This window comes from Halichoeres trimaculatus, unplaced genomic scaffold (genome assembly GCF_033239565.1).
Source record: "Halichoeres trimaculatus isolate MK-OKI-2021-1 unplaced genomic scaffold, fHalTri1.1 fHalTri1_scaffold_15, whole genome shotgun sequence".
Lineage (NCBI taxonomy): Eukaryota > Metazoa > Chordata > Actinopteri > Labriformes > Labridae > Halichoeres > Halichoeres trimaculatus.
In genome coordinates, this window is record NW_027437193.1 from 14,017,256 (window position 1) to 14,037,310 (window position 20,055).

The 20,055-nt window shown below is 38.6% G+C and overlaps 1 protein-coding gene across 6 annotated transcripts in view; it reads left to right on the forward strand.

Moving 5' to 3' along the window:
• LOC141804382 (voltage-dependent R-type calcium channel subunit alpha-1E-like) overlaps window positions 1-20,055 on the forward strand; it is a 65,414-nt gene that overhangs the window by 23,630 nt on the left and 21,729 nt on the right. For all 6 annotated transcript variants that reach the window (XM_074688771.1, XM_074688773.1, XM_074688770.1 and 3 more), the window contains 14 exons: window positions 6,024-6,127; window positions 6,256-6,414; window positions 10,726-10,916; window positions 10,995-11,098; window positions 11,182-11,297; window positions 13,055-13,108; window positions 14,579-14,659; window positions 14,769-14,978; window positions 15,107-15,219; window positions 16,310-16,422; window positions 16,611-16,742; window positions 17,041-17,110; window positions 17,518-17,635; window positions 19,843-19,910. In XM_074688771.1, coding sequence (XP_074544872.1) covers window positions 6,024-6,127; window positions 6,256-6,414; window positions 10,726-10,916; window positions 10,995-11,098; window positions 11,182-11,297; window positions 13,055-13,108; window positions 14,579-14,659; window positions 14,769-14,978; window positions 15,107-15,219; window positions 16,310-16,422; window positions 16,611-16,742; window positions 17,041-17,110; window positions 17,518-17,635; window positions 19,843-19,910 — 1,633 coding nt within the window. The remainder of the gene's footprint in view (window positions 1-6,023; window positions 6,128-6,255; window positions 6,415-10,725; window positions 10,917-10,994; window positions 11,099-11,181; window positions 11,298-13,054; window positions 13,109-14,578; window positions 14,660-14,768; window positions 14,979-15,106; window positions 15,220-16,309; window positions 16,423-16,610; window positions 16,743-17,040; window positions 17,111-17,517; window positions 17,636-19,842; window positions 19,911-20,055) is intronic.

Here is a 20,055-nt window from a genome sequence, read left to right on the forward strand (position 1 = left end):
AGCAGCTTATTAGAAAGAAGGAAACAAACAACCTTACTCCAACTGAGCAGAGGTCAATGTCCTGCCTCTGTCTCATCAGCATCCAGTCAGGGATATTCAACATTAGTAGCTAACAATGAGACTTATTTTTTTATGAACCTCATTCCCATTGGACTAGTATGCGTAGATTAAATTCACAGACACTTTCTAAAAAACGTGTTTAACAAACAAGAACGAATCATCCAAACATGAAACAAAAATAATTTATGGTATTCATACATGTTCTGGATTTGCTAATTACGCACAATCAAACACAAGTGGCTCGAGCAGTTGTAAGCCTTTATACCTGTGGGCTAATGCATATGATATGCTTATTTAATGGATGACTGAGCAGGTGTTAAAATGTCAAACAATGCTTTCTTTGAGTTGCTACCCATTAATAACAGAGTGATGGTTATTAAAGTTTCAGTTTGCCAACAGACTTTAGCAATTTGCTAAAGGCTAGAATCAGAGTTTTCTGTAGTTTTGGGGGCAAACAAAGCAAAGAGACATTTCTTATCACAGCCTGTTGTTGCAATCCTAGTGAGGTTCAAAGCCGCATCTCTGGATAATCTGTTGTAAGAAACTAGAAACACTAGGAGTAGATTTTTAATGAAGATATTATTGTATGATTTGGAGCTAGTCCAGTACATAGCTAGTACAATCAAAATAATTTATGTTTGACCAAATTTGGGTGAGACTTTGTAGAATTTTTCCACTTTATAACTACATACAACATAAATATTTTTGTTCTAATTAAGAAAAAAACTGTCAAAGATAATCTTTTTCTGACATTATGTAATCATTTTTAGTAGTGGTGACCTTATTGTTTCTGGCAAATGATTTTCCATTGCATTCAAACCCAGCCCTGTAACATAAAAACTCAGTTATACTGCAACCAGAAGTGTGTCCAGGTCAAACAGTGGGCTAGTCAAAACTAATTCACAACTTAAAAGTTAACTTTAAGGTCTCATGTGGATGTGGATTTAAGGACAGCTACAGGGGTCTCAGCTCTAATTCTGCTCTCATAATTGAACTGAAAAAACAATAGCTCACAGTCCCAGGTGGGTTTTCTTCTGGAAAACATTCACCCAGCTATTTATTCTATGACTAACGGTGAATAAATGCTCCTTTTTTAATGTAATCCCAGTCAAAACAGCAGTATTAATGTTGCCATTAGATGGGTTTAATGTTTTTACAGATTTAATTCAAAGGTATTAATTTGTTTGTGCATTGTGTTGATGTTGACTCAACTGTACATTACTTATGCAGATCCGTGCTTAAACGGTGAACAACGTGATGCTGCTGATTACTGTAGTTTTTTGTGCTGTTCTTCGTGTAGGTGGAGGTGTGTGGGAGAGGCTGCATTTTGTGCATGTAATGAATTCATCCTCTCCAGAGCCAGTTTAGTATAATACTGTGCTGCAGTGCCTCTCTTACAGAGCAAATGAGGAAGAGATTAGCCTCTCGGTATGAACACTAACTCGCTACTGGAACATAGCAGAGTTGTTTGAGTTTGAGGCATGTGGGTTTTTATCTTTTTTAGTGGGCTTTAACGCCAATGAAAGCCCTGAGAAAATGATGATATTTGGTGTTTGAACTATGTGACATTTTTCTCAGCAGTAGTTGTACAACAAATTCTTACTGCAAGGTTGATATTCATTGCTGCTAAAGAGGCATTTTAAACTTCCACAAAGAATAAAGTTTGAACATTGACTTCCTGACTATTCAGTGTTGTCCATTAATTTATGTGGCAGAGTACACAAGTTCATTCACATATCATTTTGGCAAGTCTTTCCTAATGTACACATGTTCCCAAGTCTAAATTTGCACAAAAACGAGCAAAAGTACTCACTCAAAGTACAGAATCAGACAGTTGCATGAATGCATCACCTATAAATTAATGAGTGAGCTTGTAGAGATGCAGTTTAAACAACAAAGACAGTAACGCCTTGAGCCAGAGTGGGGTCCCAGGACTCCTATAGGTTGAACCAAAGCTTGGGGTCCACGGAATGATTTAAAAATGATTGCGAATTGTGCTATGTCACTGAAAAAGCAGCTCAGCACACTGGGATCTCCTGCACCAATGAAATTTCGTATTTGTTTCCGATACTCCCACCCAATTTAGCTTTGTGCTATAAGATCAACTCTGATATGATTTCACATATCCATCACCTCATAGTGCAAAAAGATAAGGAAAGGAAATACCATCAACACAAAAACACCTCAGAGCTAAATGAATTACTTGTTAAGTATAAATGTAGCCTTATTGTATCATTGCAAAGTACTAAATAGTATATTTTTCATTGTATTACAATATGCTAATAAATGTGATGATAAATGGAGGATCCTTGGAAAAATAAATCCCCTATAAAAAAATAGGAACTCGTGTAAATTTTGTGATGGGTTGGGTGCATTCGTGTCTGTCTCCTTTTAAATGTGTTTCTTTTAACTAACTGTGAAGTTATCTTGAGTGTCCAGAAGGGCGCTTAAAATTGAATGTGTTATTGTTATTGTTATTATTATTATTATTATTATTATTATTATTATTATTATTATTATTATTAATATTATTATTATTATTATTATTATTATTATTGTTATTATTATTATTATTATTGTTATTACTGAAAGGGGTCTGCATCAAATGCACTCTGCTGCAATGTATTGGTCAGAAGGTGAAAATCACTCATCTATCTAGTATGTTAATAAAAGATATAAAAAATTATATATATATATATATATATATATATATATATATATATATATATATATAAATTTTTATTTATTTATTTATTTATTTTACACACATATATACATTCATACATGCATTCTTAAGCCAATTTAGTTGACTGTGAGGTAGTAGCAACAATCATCTTTCCATTTGAAGTTGAGTACCACAAGCTACCTTAAGACTTTTGTGTGTTTTTGTTTTAGAAATTCATGCCCTTAGTTGTGAGTAAAGGAAATGTATTAAACATCAAAGCATTAACAGAGAAATAATGCCAGGCAGGAGGAAGGACCAAGCCTTGAACCCTGAGGAACCCCATGTGAAGTTACTGAAAATATTTGAGTAGTACCACCCCACCTCATCCAGAACTCATGTTTACCTGACAGTTTTTTGAAAGTCCAAAGATGCTGTATCAAAAATCTGTTCCGACAGCTTTTCAAATAAAGTGAAATACAGGTATGAATTTCAAAGCCGAGAAGCTCCAACAGTGTTTGTTTGAATGATTACTGAATGTGTCTGTGAATTTTGTTCAGACTGTGAAACAATTCCAAAACGTAACAAAAGAAAATGGCCTCTCTGTGAATAGGGATGATTCATAAGCTACCACAAGCAGACATAATATTTGCTTTAATTTTGAGGGGGCCTCCACTGAATTGTTACGCTCAAAGTGCATCCTTGAAGGAACTGCTGCCTGCCTTTGTTCAAGGTGTTTGGTTTGAAGGCTATTTCTACAGACTCCTACTCCTCTAGTCCCGCTCTCTGTCTCAGTGTCTCTCGCTGTGTCATATCTTTGTCTGACTCAGTCACTCACTCTCTCATTCGCTCATTCGCTCACTCTATATATATTTACATGCACAGCTGAACCTATCATGTCTGATAATAATACAGGTAATCATGAGTGTTTAGTGAGCTTGCTACAATTCATGTCACAGTACAGCCTAGGGATTTTTTGAGGCATGATCGGTCCTAGATGTAACAATGCAACAAATTCTATAAGTTTAACTTTTTATTTCAAGTAGTTCATTGTGAAAACAGGCATCAAGTTTCCAAGCATCCTCTGTTAAACTAAGGAAACTTAAGTCAACTGCTATGCTACTGTGCTAGAAGCTAGCTTTAGCAAGCTAACAATTTGTTAGACAGATTTTCTGTTAATAACAAATCATATTTCCATCTTCCTTTCTAGTGATGGGTACCTCTCACATTGTGAAATGATATGATACTGATGCCTGGTACCTGGCAATAAATATACGTACTCAACAGTACCAAATATTGGTACTTTTTGTGTTTATGTGGTAATCAATATTGTAAGAAAAATCTCAAATTTACAATTTAGTGTATGCATTCTTCAAAATATAATCTTGAAATGTCCAGCATAGAAAAATGCCTACTCTTCCATTCTCTGTCACAAGGATGCGTAAAGGTACCTAAACATGGTAATGTTCGATTCGTGAATCTGTACTTGGTAATAGAGGTGCGCCAATCCAGCTTTTCTGGTCTTGATACTGATACGGATACCTGAGCTTTGGGTATCGGCCGATACTGATCCTGATCCTGATCTGATAGCAGTGTTAAACAATAACCTACACATAAGACAAAAATGTGCACATCTGGAATTACTGAGGTTAATATTTATTTAAACTGTGAGTGTTTAAATGTTTAATAGCATTTTGTTGAAACAAATGATTCCGAATTTACAGAAATGACTATTTGAATGTAGTTTAGCCTTAGTGTCAAGGGGCTGGGTTGGCGCCGATACCCAATACCAGGAATGGATTGGTGCATCCCTACTCGGTACTACAGACAGAGTTTGGTTGGTCCCTGTAAAAGTACCTACTTCGGTACCCATCCCTATCCGCTTCTCCGTAACCCTGATAAAAAGCACTTAGGTGAGATATTTCAAGGGAATTCATGTTCTCAACAAGGCCTTTTTTCATCCCTGCATCAAACATTCAATGGACTTTTTTTCCTCGGGCCAGTGTAATGACTAACCAACAGCTCACAGATTTTCCTCCTTGAAACACCCTTGAATTTGTGAGCTTCACAGCTTTGTTGTCTGCATACATTATTATCCCCTCAGTGGCAGAATAGATTTTTACTATACAATATGTGTATTTTCAAACACGATTTTCTTATTTTGAAAAAGCAAAACAGTTTGGGTGTGAAGAGAATACACTCCTGAAACCCCCTCTTTCAGTCGGTCTGCACTCCTGAACTTTTGGATCAAGGTCCTGATCACAGTGGTATGGATGGTGAGCTCTCATCACTTTAAACAATGTTTCAATGTTTATCTGCAGTAGTGGCATCACTCATTCACTTGCTCATTCGGCCTCTCTCCCCTCCCACTGCTTTTCAGGAGAGATTCTGCGTGGGCTTACACTTGAGTTCCTGCCATGTGCTTTCAACCCCCCTGTACACACATACACATACCCTCCCCCACACTTCCTCACACTGTCCAAAGATTTTATGAGTTTGTATATTTGTACCTGTGTGAAACAGAGGGAGAAATCTTATCCCAGATCAAACATTTCTTTGCAAATTAACAGTGGAGATCAATCCTCTTAAAGCATTAACCGTTACGAGTCACAGAATGTGCCCGAGTGTAAAATATAGCCCAAATGAATAAGCTGGATTTTGTTGTAGCTTTTATTGTTTCATATTAGATAAACAAAAAATGCTGCTCAGGATGGCTACATTCAGATGTAATTTCTGTTGGTGAGAGATTGCCTGTTGGTTGCTCCTGCTGCTGTTTTTCAGTGTTTGTGTGTAGGTGGAGGGACATCAATGTGTGCGTAGGCAGATGTGAGTAGAGATGCCTGCCAGGTGTATGTAGCTGTGCATTTTTTGTCCCCCAACATTCAAGTCTGGTACACTAAATGGACTCACTGCACCGCTGCATGACATGGAATCAGTTATTATTTTCAGTTTTTAGCCCTTTGAAATGATTCATCTTTCAAAACTGTCCTTGAGTTACCTTCATTTGTTGCTTTTACCTACTTTTGTGACTAAATTAGTCAGACGCCACAGACAAAAAACATTTATCTCATGGTAGGAAAGAGAGACTTTGTACTAGATTTAGCTACTAATGAATGTTTTTTCTTTTAAATATGTCCCTGCTGAATTTTTCTCTATTCTGACCCAGGTTTATTTTTACCTGGTTGTTGATTTAACTCTGCTGACTGAAGATAAATTATGCTTTGCTTTTAGAAGCAAAGTTTATGAAAATTTGAATTGCATACGGTCTTTGCATGATGCGTACATGTGTGCTGTCCATCAGGATCCTGGCCACCGCTGGCTCCCACATGAACATCCCAGTTGACCTCAGGACCCTGAGGGCTGTGCGAGTGCTGAGACCTCTCAAACTTGTCTCTGGGATCCCCAGTGAGTCAAATACACGTCCTCTGCACTGTGAAGCTGAGGCAACTGAAATAATGCTGCAAATGAACTTTGCTTTTACTTTCAAAAACTGTGCTGACTTTTTTTTTTTTTAACTTTGTGAATTTTCTAAGGCCTGCAGATTGTGCTGAAGTCCATCATGAAGGCCATGATCCCACTGCTCCAGATCGGCCTCCTCTTGTTCTTCGCCATCCTCATGTTCGCCATCATTGGTCTGGAGTTCTACAGCGGGAAGCTTCACCAGACCTGCCTGCCATCTTTCGATATCCTCGGTACAGTACACACACACACTCACAAACACATGGCAAACAGTCTTTCTATTGTGAAGCAAAGTGGGCAGTCCACACAGCACAAGTGTTATTGTTTTAGATTAAATTGTTGTTTAAAAAGTGTGAAAGTAAACAGACACAATAGAAACATTTTGGATTTGTTCCTGAGTTAGTGTGAACATTTCACCAATAATGGCACGTGTCTGAAAACACCTCCTGATATACTTTATTGCTGTGTTGGTTTATCAGTATATTACAACAGCTTTCAGCCTCCTCAACACTTCGAGTGTATGAGGATGGATTTTGGCTAAACCAGCTCACCATCTGCAGGCACCGTCTGTTTTTATGGTGCACCTGTTTTTATCACAATACCAGGGCCTCAACAAGATTACTGTTACCTTTGTTTTTGGGATCATTTATGACTGAATCGGTCTGATTTACCAACAGGTGTGTGTGGTTTACGCTTTGGCTGCACTGTTCAGAAACCTGAGGTTTTCATAGATCCCAGTTACACTGAGAAATGCATACCGATGGCTTCTTATAACCTACAAAAGCACACAAGATGATAATTGACAAGACTGACTGTTTCTATATTGTTCATGTTGATGTCTGGAACTACTGTTGTGGGGTAGGTGTCACAGGGAGTGATTGACAGAAGCTGCCAAAACAGTCTTTTCTTAACGTTTTGTCTGCTAAGATTTTTCAGTGAGTGGTACCGATGTTTCACTGCTTTTGTCCTGTCAAGATTTTATAACAAAAATCTCATCCTGCTTTCTTTTAACAAAGAGATTGGAGGCACTGCTTTGTCCACAGGAGGTGTGGAAATCAACACAAACAGAATGGTCCAAACACATCATCAAAATATCAACCTAACCAGTTTATTAATCGATCGATAAATTTATCAATGAAATGATCGACCAATCTCCATTTTAAGGCAACAATTTAAACAAAAAGATATATTAAAATACTTGACTTAAAGAGCCAGATTAGTTTTTACTCCTTGACGTATTGGTTTCAGAGATTCATGTGAGGAAAACACTTGCCATCCAGGGATGTGTAGGTGAGACAAAAAAGTGTTTAACAGTTGTTAGCCTCGCTATAAGGCACCAAAATCAATTAATGTTTGTATTGTTGTTTTGTGTCGTTTGTTATAAGCAGACATCCATGCAAACATGTCTGATACAATATTTTTAAATGGCAATATAAATGAATTTTCAGGGAATTTTCAAGAGTTTTCCAAGCTGAGTCTAACTGTCACTGATATAGGTGTATATATTTGTAGTAGCTAGTCTCTATAGATTTTACACATTACACATAGAAATGTGGTCTCAGCTGGAGGTCAGTGAAGTAGTGAGTGATGATGATCAAATGTGCTCCATGTGACTCATGGCACACAATTTAATTTGCATTCAGTCACATTGTTTCGAATAAGATCCTTTTTTAAAAATCTCTTTCAAGTTGATAACAAGAAACAGAATAAAATTTTCAAAAAAATTCGAATTTCCTGGGAATTTTTAGAAAAATTCCATCAAGACCTCATGCGTATCACGCCACCATCATTCATTCAAGTTGATGGTAACAAAACCCTGATGGTACTCAACATTCTTGAGCATTAATTGCCATGGAAACTTTTAGGAAACTTCCCAAAATGTACCAGAAATGTTTCACCCCTTTGCCACCTTACTGTATAGAGGGATTACTTGTTTATCAACAATGGCAGATGCACGCACAACTTGGGTGCAGAAGCACTGCGGAGTACAACGGTTTGTCAACCGATGTGGATGAGTTAACCACCAAAAAACACATTTTTTGACTTAATGTCATTAATTTGACGGACAGTAAAATGCTACCAGGTTTGTGACATAGCAGTGAGTGGACAGAAGAGATCAGCAAGCGGACAGATATTAGGTGGACAGATGTTTTTAGCAGAGAAACCTGGCGTGTACCCAGAGAGGAAACACAACTCTCACTCAATGCTCATGACTGCATTATCCATGGACACTTGTCAGACTGTGACAGACCAGGATGTAAACACTGTTTCATTATATTCCCTATTTTTATTTTGTTCATGAAATCTGTTTCTGTAAATCATAATTTATAGGTTCACTAATTATTATACTGGCTATATTGAGTCCATGTTTGGTCAGAACCTCAGCCCCAAAGTCAAATCTGTATTTTGAATATCATCAGTTATTATTGCTTGTTTGCAGTCAAACCTGGTTGACCGAGGTTGGATAGAAAAAAAATACACATTTAATTACACACACGCAGACGTCGCTGGTGTATCAGTGTAAAGTGTGACCCTGTTAACTGGTGACTCTCGGCCGTTGATCACGGCTGTCGTCCAAGCAGCAACCTCCAATCTGGGACTATGAGACAATGCTGAAGTGCTAAAATCTGCTGTTTCTCGAGTGTTCGCTTGAGTCTGGCTCTGGAAGTAGCGGAAGTCACATACACACCAAGCCAAAAAAGCCGTTTTCAGAGCAGAAATTAACCTATTTACAGCCTGGTTCAAAAAACGTCTCCTGTCTGAGTCGCTAATTTTACTACCGGCACCCACTGTACAGGGGGTGATTTTTTTCCCTAACGCGGCCGTTCAGAGGATATTAAGAACGCGAGCTTCCCCAATGAGAGGCACAGCTGAGGGTCACGTGACGGCCTGCGCCCTATGGCTGGCGAAGCCATTGCCACTACCAATATGGCCGCTATAGCCGATGTGCTTCATTTCCCGTTTCAGTAACAGACGGGTGACGTCGGCGAGGCTACGTCCATGTTTTATACAGTCTATGCTGCCGTCGGCTGAAAGACAACAGTTAGCATGGTCGCTATTAACGCCGAAACACCGGTTGCGCTGTAACGGTCGAAACTTGACAGAAGTTGCCTCAACTGTGTGGTATTGTTTTTGACAGCTGTCCACAGAACAACCGTACATTTTGATGCTTATGACAGGTTGAATTCAGTGTTTAAAAAACGATAACTCGTCTGAATGAATGGAGATAAATATGACAGGTTGAATTCAGTGTTTAAAAAACGATAACTCGTCTGAATGAATGGAGATAAATGCTGCTTTGCGGTCGAGATGCGTGCCATGATGACGTAGACTGATAATCCCTCTGTAGCTGCAGATAACAGGGCCTGCTACATAATGCCACAATGCTCTGCTACCCCGCTCTGCTACAGATGGCTTGATGTGCTAAATTAGCACAGTTCGTCTGTATTTCAACCTTGAACATGGGAATGAAGTGGTTTGTAAGCTGTTCAGTTAAGCTGGTATATAACCAAATGAATGGAGCACCGCATAACCAGCAGATAGTGAGTGCTAGCACTTGCTAACTAGTTACATTTCAAATTAGCCACAGACAGCAAACAAACAGAGCAACTCTGTGGCCTTTGTTCATCTATCAAATATAATTTTCACAGTTTTCATAGTGTTTTCTGACTTTATGGGGAGTCTAATAGTCAGAACTTAAATTCCATTTGAATGACAAGAAAATTCGTTTCTTTGTAATGTCCCTCTTGGCGCTAATGGCAAAGAAAAAACTTTCTTTAACAGGTAGAAATCGGAACCAGACCCATTTTGGAAAACTTTTGACTGTGGCCTATTTGTGCATGGATAGTGGGGTAGAAGAAAACTGTGGAGAAAGAAAATTGGTTGGGACAAACAAATGAAGCATTCACAGTAATAATAGTGAAGTACGTGTCACACTAACTGCTGTATGACGGATTCCTCTTCACACTTTTTTAAGTTTAATTTCAGACAAAGCGCTGGCTGTGAAGCCACAGAGTCCCACTCTGATGTTTGTGCTTTTAATTCAGAATAAATCAAAGCACAGAGGACGTTTTACTCTCTTTACAGTTAACACAGTTTCCGTCTTTCAAACCCTTCACTTACTGTAAATTAATATGCAGAGTGAAGCTAACAATTCTTCACAGAAAGCCATATGTGAGGTTAAGTACTCAGTAAGGTGTTAGCAACAAGCACAAGAAATGAAAATGAGCAATAAAAGGTAGGAATAAGTTTAAATCCTTGTGATTAATGCCATGTTATTTGGTTTTCTGGGCATTTACAAAAATAAGGTGTAAGAAGACAGGTTGTGGTTTTCATAGGGAACAATATTACAGATGGTTTTGCACAAATGATATGGGAGTTGTTATGTATGGTGTTTACATGTGAACCAAATGCATGGTCACAGCTTGTGTATAGAATTAATGAGATTAAGATTTCTTTGCTGCTGCCCAGCCTGAAATAAAAAACGAAACAGTCTCTGCTCGTGCCAACCGTATTGGTTACCATATGTTTCTTTTTTTTTGTAGACAATGAGACTGTGGACTCGTCAGAGTTGGCATTCGCCTGCGGGGTGAGAAAGTGTCCAGAGGGTTACGACTGCAACGACACCTGGATCGGACCCAATGATGGCATCACACAGTTTGACAACATCCTGTTTGCTGTACTCACTGTCTTCCAGTGCATCACCATGGAGGGATGGACGGCTGTTCTGTACAATGTAAGCTCAGTTAAGTCAAAAACCACCACTGTCTTTTTTTTTTTTTTTGTAATAATGACTCAATGTTGCTGATTCCAGACCAACGATGCCTTGGGTACCACATGGAACTGGCTCTACTTTATCCCTCTCATCATTATCGGCTCATTCTTTGTGCTGAACCTGGTTTTGGGTGTCCTGTCTGGGTGAGTCTGACTCTTCCTGTTACAGTTGAGTTTCCATCTGTGTCACACATCATGATGATGGTCTCTGATGCTTCCTTCTGCAGAGAGTTTGCAAAGGAGAGAGAGCGCGTGGAGAACAGGCGTGCCTTCATGAAGCTTCGCCGGCAGCAGCAGGTGGAGCGAGAACTGAACGGCTACAGAGCCTGGATAGACAGGGCAGGTACTGGGACACACATCTGCAGATACACTCACATCGCTTCAGTTATGGAAAAAAAAAGATAGCTGTCAAAATTCACACAAAACTACTTTAAATAATGTGGAGTAGATCTGATTTTATCTTCTGTTAGATTTTTAGATTTTAGATTGAAATGTGTCTCTGCTGCTTGTCTCTGAATAGCATGATGCTACTCTGCCCTCTGGTATTTCCTCTGTTGCTGGGTTAGCACAGCTAGCTCGTCGATCTTATTGGAGATAGATCTTACATTCCCAGAAACGATGGATGGAAGGACAGGTCTATGTCATCACTCCTTAGCTCACATCTGAGAACCAGAACGTCCCCTCACCTTGTGGGAAGACATCAGGCCTTACACCAGTTAGCATTGACATGCTACAGGCTGCTAACAGCTGAGTTCACATGTAAACAATGCAGCCATGGTTACATGTAGGATCTCCAGACAAACACAGGAGAAAAAGTAGTAAAAATGTCACTGAAGCCACAAAAAGTTTGGTGTCCATGACCAACAAATGAGCCATACAAAGTAATGATCCATTCCAAATACAAAGATTACAAAAAAGAGAGGAAAAAAATAACAGACAAAGAGGAAAGAGCTGCTGCAAAAGGCAGTAGTAGCCAACAGGGCGGCGCCTAGCGAGCAAGGACCATGATCAACCGTCTTTCAAGCTGTTTTTAAAATCTTTTGAAGATGTTTGATATTTAAATCAGAAAATGTGCAAGGCGACAAAGTCTTGTGAAAAAATCAAAAGCATTCAGACAAAGTTCTTTGTTTACTGAAAATACATATCATGTCTTTTTATTACGGAGTATAAAAACTATGTGTGGTTGAAACGATGTGACTATTTTGATGCCTTTTGTGCAGAGCTCACTTTCTGCATCTTACTGTGCAAAGCTGAACTAATCTGCTCCTTTATGCTAAGCTCAGTAGCTGCATAGCTTCCTCATGTTAAATAGAGACTATAAAAACACAGATAGAAGATCTGGTTACTTGATTTTCAGGCCAAGCAATGCTAACCGTGTCTTTCTGTTTCCGCACTAAGCTAAGCTAAACAGCTGCTTGAAGCTAAAGTAGGCTAAGTAGCTGCTGGCTGTTAAATCAACAGCCAGAGAATAATGCCAAACATGTCACACCAGTCTTTTAAAGTGTCAGTGATTATTATCCTCAGAACTGAATGATTGTTATAATTTGGGAGATAAATAGTCTTCTCTCCAGCTGATTCTGTAAAGTGATCGCTCTGCTGCAGACACTTTCAGAGTTTTTTGGACCTACAGTAGAGTGGCACACACACACATCCACATGCACCTCTGTAATAGCAATCTACATCGCTTGTATCCCACGCAATAGAGGGTGAGGAAAAGGTGATACTGACTCACTGACTTAAATTTGTGTGCATGTTCATATGTGCACACACGCGCGTTTGTGTGCGCACACTTGTGTATGTGAGAGAGAGCTGCAGTGCATTTCTCTGCGTGCGTGGATGTGGGAGAGTGTGGGAAGAGGAAGAGAGAAAAGGGAGCGATAGAAAGATATTGGGAGAGCGTAATAGAGAATAAGAGCTCTCTCTAACGAAGGTCACAGCGGTCTCTCAAAGCGCTCGTTTCTATCAGTTTGGCCTCGGTTCCTGTGAATGTTTGCAGACATCCTAAAGAATTGAAGCTGGGATATGTAACATTTCCATGTCCTGTGGTTTAAGCTCAGGGTCACGAGTCTGTGTATAACCTCTAGTTTTATTGTATTACAGAGGAAGTGATGCTGGCAGAGGAGAATAAAAATTCAGGGAGATCGGCACTGGATGGTGAGTCCACACGCTACCCTGACCTCATTTAACTTATTTCACTCCAATTAACCATCATCAGATCTTACATGATGGCAGCAGAGCATCTCATTTGGTCTGTATGTGGAAACATGTCTAACCTTGTTCTAGTCGACATTTTCACCACCTCTGAGTGATTGTGCAAGCTGCAGGTAACCATAGCAACAATATTAATGCCTGATTTAATATTACTAATTCAGTCTCACTGGGGAAACTAAAGTCATTTTTCAGACTAGCTCCTTGTTACATAAACATGTTTGCTGTTTAACATGTTGGTCTCATGAGTCACTTTTACATAAAAAGTCACATCATCAGTCTGACGTGGATGGATGCACGTCGTGTTCAGCCTCATTAGGATCCCTGTTGAACATTTTCACTGTAATAGAAAATCAGCCTCTTAATAACTGAACAAGGCTTTTCATATGAGATCAGTCTGTAAAATATTTATATATGAAGACTGAAAAAGAAAGCAGTGGACAGGTAGTAGTCTCCATCCTGGTTCCAGTATCTATTTATGTTTCTAGCATGTGAGCAAATGAGGATCTGAACACGCCACAGTGGTGACACAGTTTAACATTTTCAAATAGGCCCAGGAATGAGAATAAGATATAGACTCAGCAATGAAATTATGGGTGTAAAACAGGTATGCCCTCTTAATTTTTCAAAAGTTTTCAGAGGCAAAAAGAATCTAAAAAGTTTTATGAGCTCACTTCTTTGTCTTTACAACACTGAACTTTGCAGTTTCTCAAGTTACTCCTCCGTATGAGCAAATATCAAATGAGGATTATAGATCTTTAAGTGGCTCATCTGTGAGAAACAATTTCAAGTAATTACTTTTACTTTATGAAAAAAAGGAAAAAAGAAAAATGCTTCTTTTGGGTACTGATTTAACCAACTTGGTCAAGGAAGAGCCCTAGTTGCTGGTCTGACTCCCAGCCCCTCAAGCCCCTTTATCACTAAAAGGAAAAAGTCAGGTGCAGATGTAGCCTAGCGTTTTAGCCCTTAAGGGGGGGGGGTTAGAATCCATGAAAAAAAAAAATTCAATAAAATACATTCTAAAAAGCCTCCCAAAAATAACCTAAAACAAAAGAAAAAATGGCAAAGTCGAAAAAAATACCTTTAAAAAGCCGTGCTATCACTCACAACACTGCTGTCATTATGGCTTTAACTACAGCTTCAGCTGATCACAAACTCTGCATACTGATGTGGCTGATTAAACACCAGCTAATTAAAAGTATATTTAATAAATTAAGACAGCAAAATAAAAGAAGGAAAAGTATAATAGTACACAAAGATTTCATAAAAGGTCAAAAATGTGTATATTACAGTTTCATATATAGAGCCATCTGAATCTGATTAATGTGACACAGTATTCTTTGTGATTAGCATTTCCTTCACACTATCAAGAATTTAAAGTTTTAATAACCTGAAGCTCATGTGGATCATTCCTAGTGCTGAAGAGAGCAAGTAAGAAGACCGGAGCACGGCGAGGAGCTCCAGGGGATCAGAAGGCTACAGATGCATCGACTGCTAGTGAGTGAGGATCTTTTTGCTTCAGGGCAGGCTTTTACAGCTACAACTGTTTCACCTCTTCTTCCTACTTTCTTACTCTCTTGGCCTTCCCTTCATCTTCCTCTCTCAGGCATGTCCAGGTCCAGAATGAACTTCCGCAGTGGCCGACGTGGCCCTGCTGCCTACCTGCGGCGCAAGGAGCGCATGTTGCGTATCTCCATCCGCCGCATGGTGAAGACGGACACTTTCTACCTGATGGTGCTGAGTCTTGTGGCTCTGAACACCATCTGTGTTGCTATCGTCCACCACAACCAGCCTGACTGGCTCACCATCTTCCTCTGTGGGTTTGAGTTTTGAATGATTCTTTGGAAAGTGACTCAAGTCACGTCTGATGAGGGCTCTGTTTCTGTGCAGACAGCTGCCTTCTTATCCTTTTGTTTAATTGCTCTTCTTTTTTCTCATCTCCAGACTATGCAGAGTTTGTTTTCCTTGGGCTGTTTTTGGCTGAGATGTTTTTGAAAATGTATGGTCTGGGTTTCCGGCTTTACTTTCACTCATCTTTCAACTGCTTTGACTGTGGGGTGAGATCCTTTCGTCGTCTATTCTGAATCATATTACAGCAGAAAATTAAAAATCAAGGCGATTATATTTTATTTTACATGGAGCTTTCATTTTTGTTCAAAATACAGCATTAATTCATCCTTGATCCTGATAAAGAAATAAAGATAAGAAACAAAACAAATAAACCATTATTGAAAGATAACTAATCATAAAACGAGCATTTGCCCAAGCCTGTAGCATGCACATACCATATTGTATTTTGTTATATAAAGGGAGAACTAAAGAAGTGGGAACCTCTTGTTTTAATATAGTTTAGACACAAAGTTGTTGACCTTAATGAGGACTTTATAAAAGTTTATGTGAAAAGAGACGTTTTAGTGGTGTTGATTTGGCTCAGTGCAGCCTTTGCTGCATGTTGTTGCTCACTCACTCCTCCCTGCTTTTTCTGTCACTCTTCATTTTTCATGTGAAACAGGATTGGAGGTGTACCGAATTAGGTACTTTTATAGGTACTGACCAAGTACCAAGTCATGTAAAAAATAAACGGTACCCTGTTATGGCACCTAAACGCACCCTTGTGACTGTGGGGGAGTGGGAGAGTAGTTGTTTTTACATGCTGGACATAAACACAGCATTGCAATTTTATAAATAGAGAAATAAATATGTTAAATTGAAAAAAAAGAGATTTTTTTTATTGAACAAATTTGTATTTATTTCCACATTAACACACACAAAAGTTCAGAAGATTGGTACCACTGAGTATCAATACTGATTTTCAGATACTGAGCATTGGCACTGTATTATTTCAAATGTGAAAGATAACCATCCCTAGAAACAAGAGTAAAATGTCTTCAAATTATTGTTATAACAGGTTTGAGTTTTGCTGAGTAGCATGCATTAGCTGTTAAAGTCTGTAGGATGCTATTACCAAATTGAGTTTCTGAAATGTTAGTTGTGTATTTTAGTAGAATGATTCGTGGGTTAGGGTTCACCTTTTTGGAGCCTGAACTCATCAGATTTCAAACCCATACTCTCATAACTGTCAATATAAATGTATTTGTTGACGATCATTTAGAACTTAAGGACATAATTTGTTGTAATGGTTTTCAGGTCATCGTTGGCAGCATCTTTGAGGTGGTGTGGGGCTTCTTCAGGCCTGGCATGTCTTTTGGGATTAGTGTGCTCAGAGCTCTGAGACTCCTGAGAATCTTCAAGATCACAAAGTAAGAAGATTTGATTTTTGTGTATTGTATGTGGATGAATGCATGTGGGTTTTTATTGAATGTTTTTCTTTTTCCCTTCAGAGAGGAACAGTAGCAACAATATTTCTGCTCTTTCATTACCTGATTACCTCACTTGATCACCTAGTATATTTTGCAGAGACAAAAAGTGTGTGATTTCTTCTTTTTAGATACTGGGCGTCTCTCAGGAACCTGGTTGTTTCCCTCATGAGCTCCATGAAGTCCATCATCAGCCTGCTGTTCCTCCTCTTCCTCTTCATCGTGGTGTTTGCTCTGCTGGGGATGCAGCTTTTTGGAGGGAGGTGAGTAAATCCTTCAGGGTGCAAAACAGAAATTCTCATTTCTCACTGATGGTGACAGCTCTTTTGATATTCATGTATCATTTTAACCTACATATCCGATCAAAACGCAGTCTTTGAAATTCCTACTACACCCTGCAAACGGAACTGCAGTTTCTTCAATGGTGTATGATGAAGAGGAGAGGAAATGCTATGACCGGATCAAAATAGCTCTGCATCCTCCTCCTCCTCTGCTTCCTCCTCCTCTTCCTATTCTTCCCTGGTCATATCTGACCCTGCTTTCTATCTGCCTTCCCTCTAGGTTCATCTTTGAAGATTACACTCCCACCAACTTTGACACATTTCCAGCTGCCATCATGACAGTGTTTCAGGTTTGGCTCCCACAGATCCCCTCGTTCTGCCTGCTCTCCATGACACATTGCACCCTGGGATATTTCTCACCCCAGGCACAGATTAAACAACTCTGCTCACTCTCCCTACCCCCTGCCTCCGCTATCATCCCACACATCCATGCACACATATGCGCACATGCATATCAGACAAGTGAAACGTGAACAAATCTAAATCAGATCTGCTACAGAACCAGCCGTACTGTGAAGGAGTGTTTTGATCAGCACACATAGTAATGACTTATCCTTCTGCCTTTTGAAGCCATGTTTTGACCTGGTCTGCATGCAGAGAATATGTCCCCTGTTTACGACATTCGTAGGCACATTACTCAAATCAAATATGAGCTATGTGTTTTTTTATGCTGATTATTCTTTGTGTTTGCCTGCAGATTTTGACTGGTGAGGACTGGAATGAAGTGATGTATAATGGGATTCGCTCACAGGGTGGAGTGCAGTATGGCATGTGGTCGTCCATCTACTTCATAGTGCTCACTCTGTTTGGAAACTGTATCCTTCCCCTCCCTTTAATTGTACAAGTTTTTAACCTGCACATATTTCAGTAGGGCTGAACAATTAATCAAATTTAAAACAACATCGCAATGTAAAAGAATGCAATTTTCAAATCGCAAAGGTTGCAATTTAAAAAACAAAACAAAAAAAATTAAAGTGCATTTACTTTAGTTTGTGTTTTGTTACTGATGAGAGATCAGTATGATTTCTATACAATTAATTTTTAAATTTTTGTTCACACAGTATTTCGCTTTCATTTTATAAAAAAGTGCATTCCACATGTTGACATATTTCAGTGGTTGAGCCAGAAATTTGGTCTTATTCACATTTCTGCACTGTATTTTATGTGAGATCCATAGACGAAAGGATTCACATTTATTTTTTATTTTACTGTTCATAATGGGCCTGTTGTTCTGCAGTGCTTTGTTCCTTTCTCTAATTTTATTTAAATTCATTTATTTAGGTAATTAATTTTTTTACAGGTCTATGAGGCCTTAAGTTAAATCAATCAGTCAATATTCTACTGTGATTGTAATAGTCAAATAAAGGTATATGTTATTTGTAAACATGACGTGTAGGCTTGGCAAACAGGAAAAAATTGTTTGTATGTTACACTATCCTTTGTTGTGTTGATCATACTATGGAACGGTTTATTGCTTGTGTTAAGTGAATAATGTAGAAGATAAACATAACTCCCCCAAAAATCGCATGCTAAATCGCAATCGCAATATTGGTAAAAAAAAAAAATCGCAATAAGATTATTTTCCAAAATCACTCAGCCCTATATTTCAGTAACTGCAGGCATATAGCATAGCGGCTGAACCAATAAATATGTGCTCAACAGAACAAGTCCTATAATGCCAGAAGAATGGTCACTGTTAGGGCTGAATGATTTTGGAAAATGATCTAATTGCAATTTTTTTGGACTAATATTGCAATTTTTTCAGGGGGAAGTTTATCTTCTGCATTGTTCACTGAACACAAGCTAAAAGTCATTCTATAATATGATCAACAGAACAAAGGATACTGTTAACATTCAAACAGGTCTTCCCTGCACTTTCTAATTGAAAAAGAAAAAGGAACACTGTGAAATTTTAATGACCACCAGTTGTCAGTAAGACTAACTAACCATACAGAATAAAGTGAACAAGGAGTATGGCTCTGTCAGGCACAGTCATTCTACTGGATGTTTCTCTGTAGCTCACAGGATTTTTGCCAGAAAGACCAGCATACTTAAAAATAAAAAAATAGTACAAATTGCTATATTCCTTATATCCCCACCTTTTTTTTCCAATTGCAGCCTTTGCCATTTAAAAATGGCATTTTTACGCAATTGCATCATTACATTGCGATGACAGTTTCAAATCAAAATTGTTCAGCCCTAGTCACTGTTCAAGTTCCCATTGTAACAAGTTATCGTTGCTACTACGCACAGTTATTATTCCTGAATTTTAACCCTTAGATATTTTTAGAACTGAGCTTTTGTCTTTAGTTTATCAGACCAGTTTCTTCCTATAATTTTTTTAAGAGCCAGATACTACTGTGGTAAGGATCCTTTCACCTACCCCCTGTAAGAACGGCTAAGCTGAACTCCCTTAATATTCAGCTATGCCTTTCATAAGTAAAAATAAGTTACTAAATTCAGATCAAATACACATGCATTCTGTTCCCTTTGAATTTAGCTGTAGTTTCCTCTTTTAACCTTTTTGTACCATTCTTGATACTTTTAACATTTTTCTTTTCTGTCATCTTCGGATTGTTTTTAACAATTTTATGTTATGTTTGCTACTTTTGATGGTTCAACCCCTTGTTCTGCAGAAGTAGCAGCAAAAAGCCAGTATTGTACATTTACCACAATGTATCCAGAGAAGGAAATAAGAGTGTGATGCACAATAAAAAAAATGGACTAGAGATGCAAAAGCACAATAAATAGTTTAGGCAGCCAGTGTAAAAATCTGAAAGTGGAGTCACATTGCCAAAGATCTTTTTTAAAAAAAGGTCAAAACTCCAGAAACCTGTATAGTAAAAGAGAACAACTTTACAACACGGCGCCTCAGCTTATGGCCTCTTTCAAAACACTATTCCCGATGAGATTTATGGCGTGCGTTTTTGTTGTTCAAACTCAATATGTGCGTATGAAAGACAAGTGGGAGTACACACGATAAGTTTCCCAGGTGTGTTTTTCTTAACCGTCTCCATGACAGACACACTGCTGAACGTCTTCTTGGCCATCGCTGTGGATAATCTCGCCAACGCACAGGAACTGACAAAGGTTTGTACTATCTTTACCTCAGTGTTGGCAGTTTACCAACTTCTTCTTTATAAATATATATAGTACACACCTTTAGGGATGTATCTTGGAAGTGTTATGTATAACAGATATAGATGCATTCCTGGTGTTACAATAAAACGTTGAG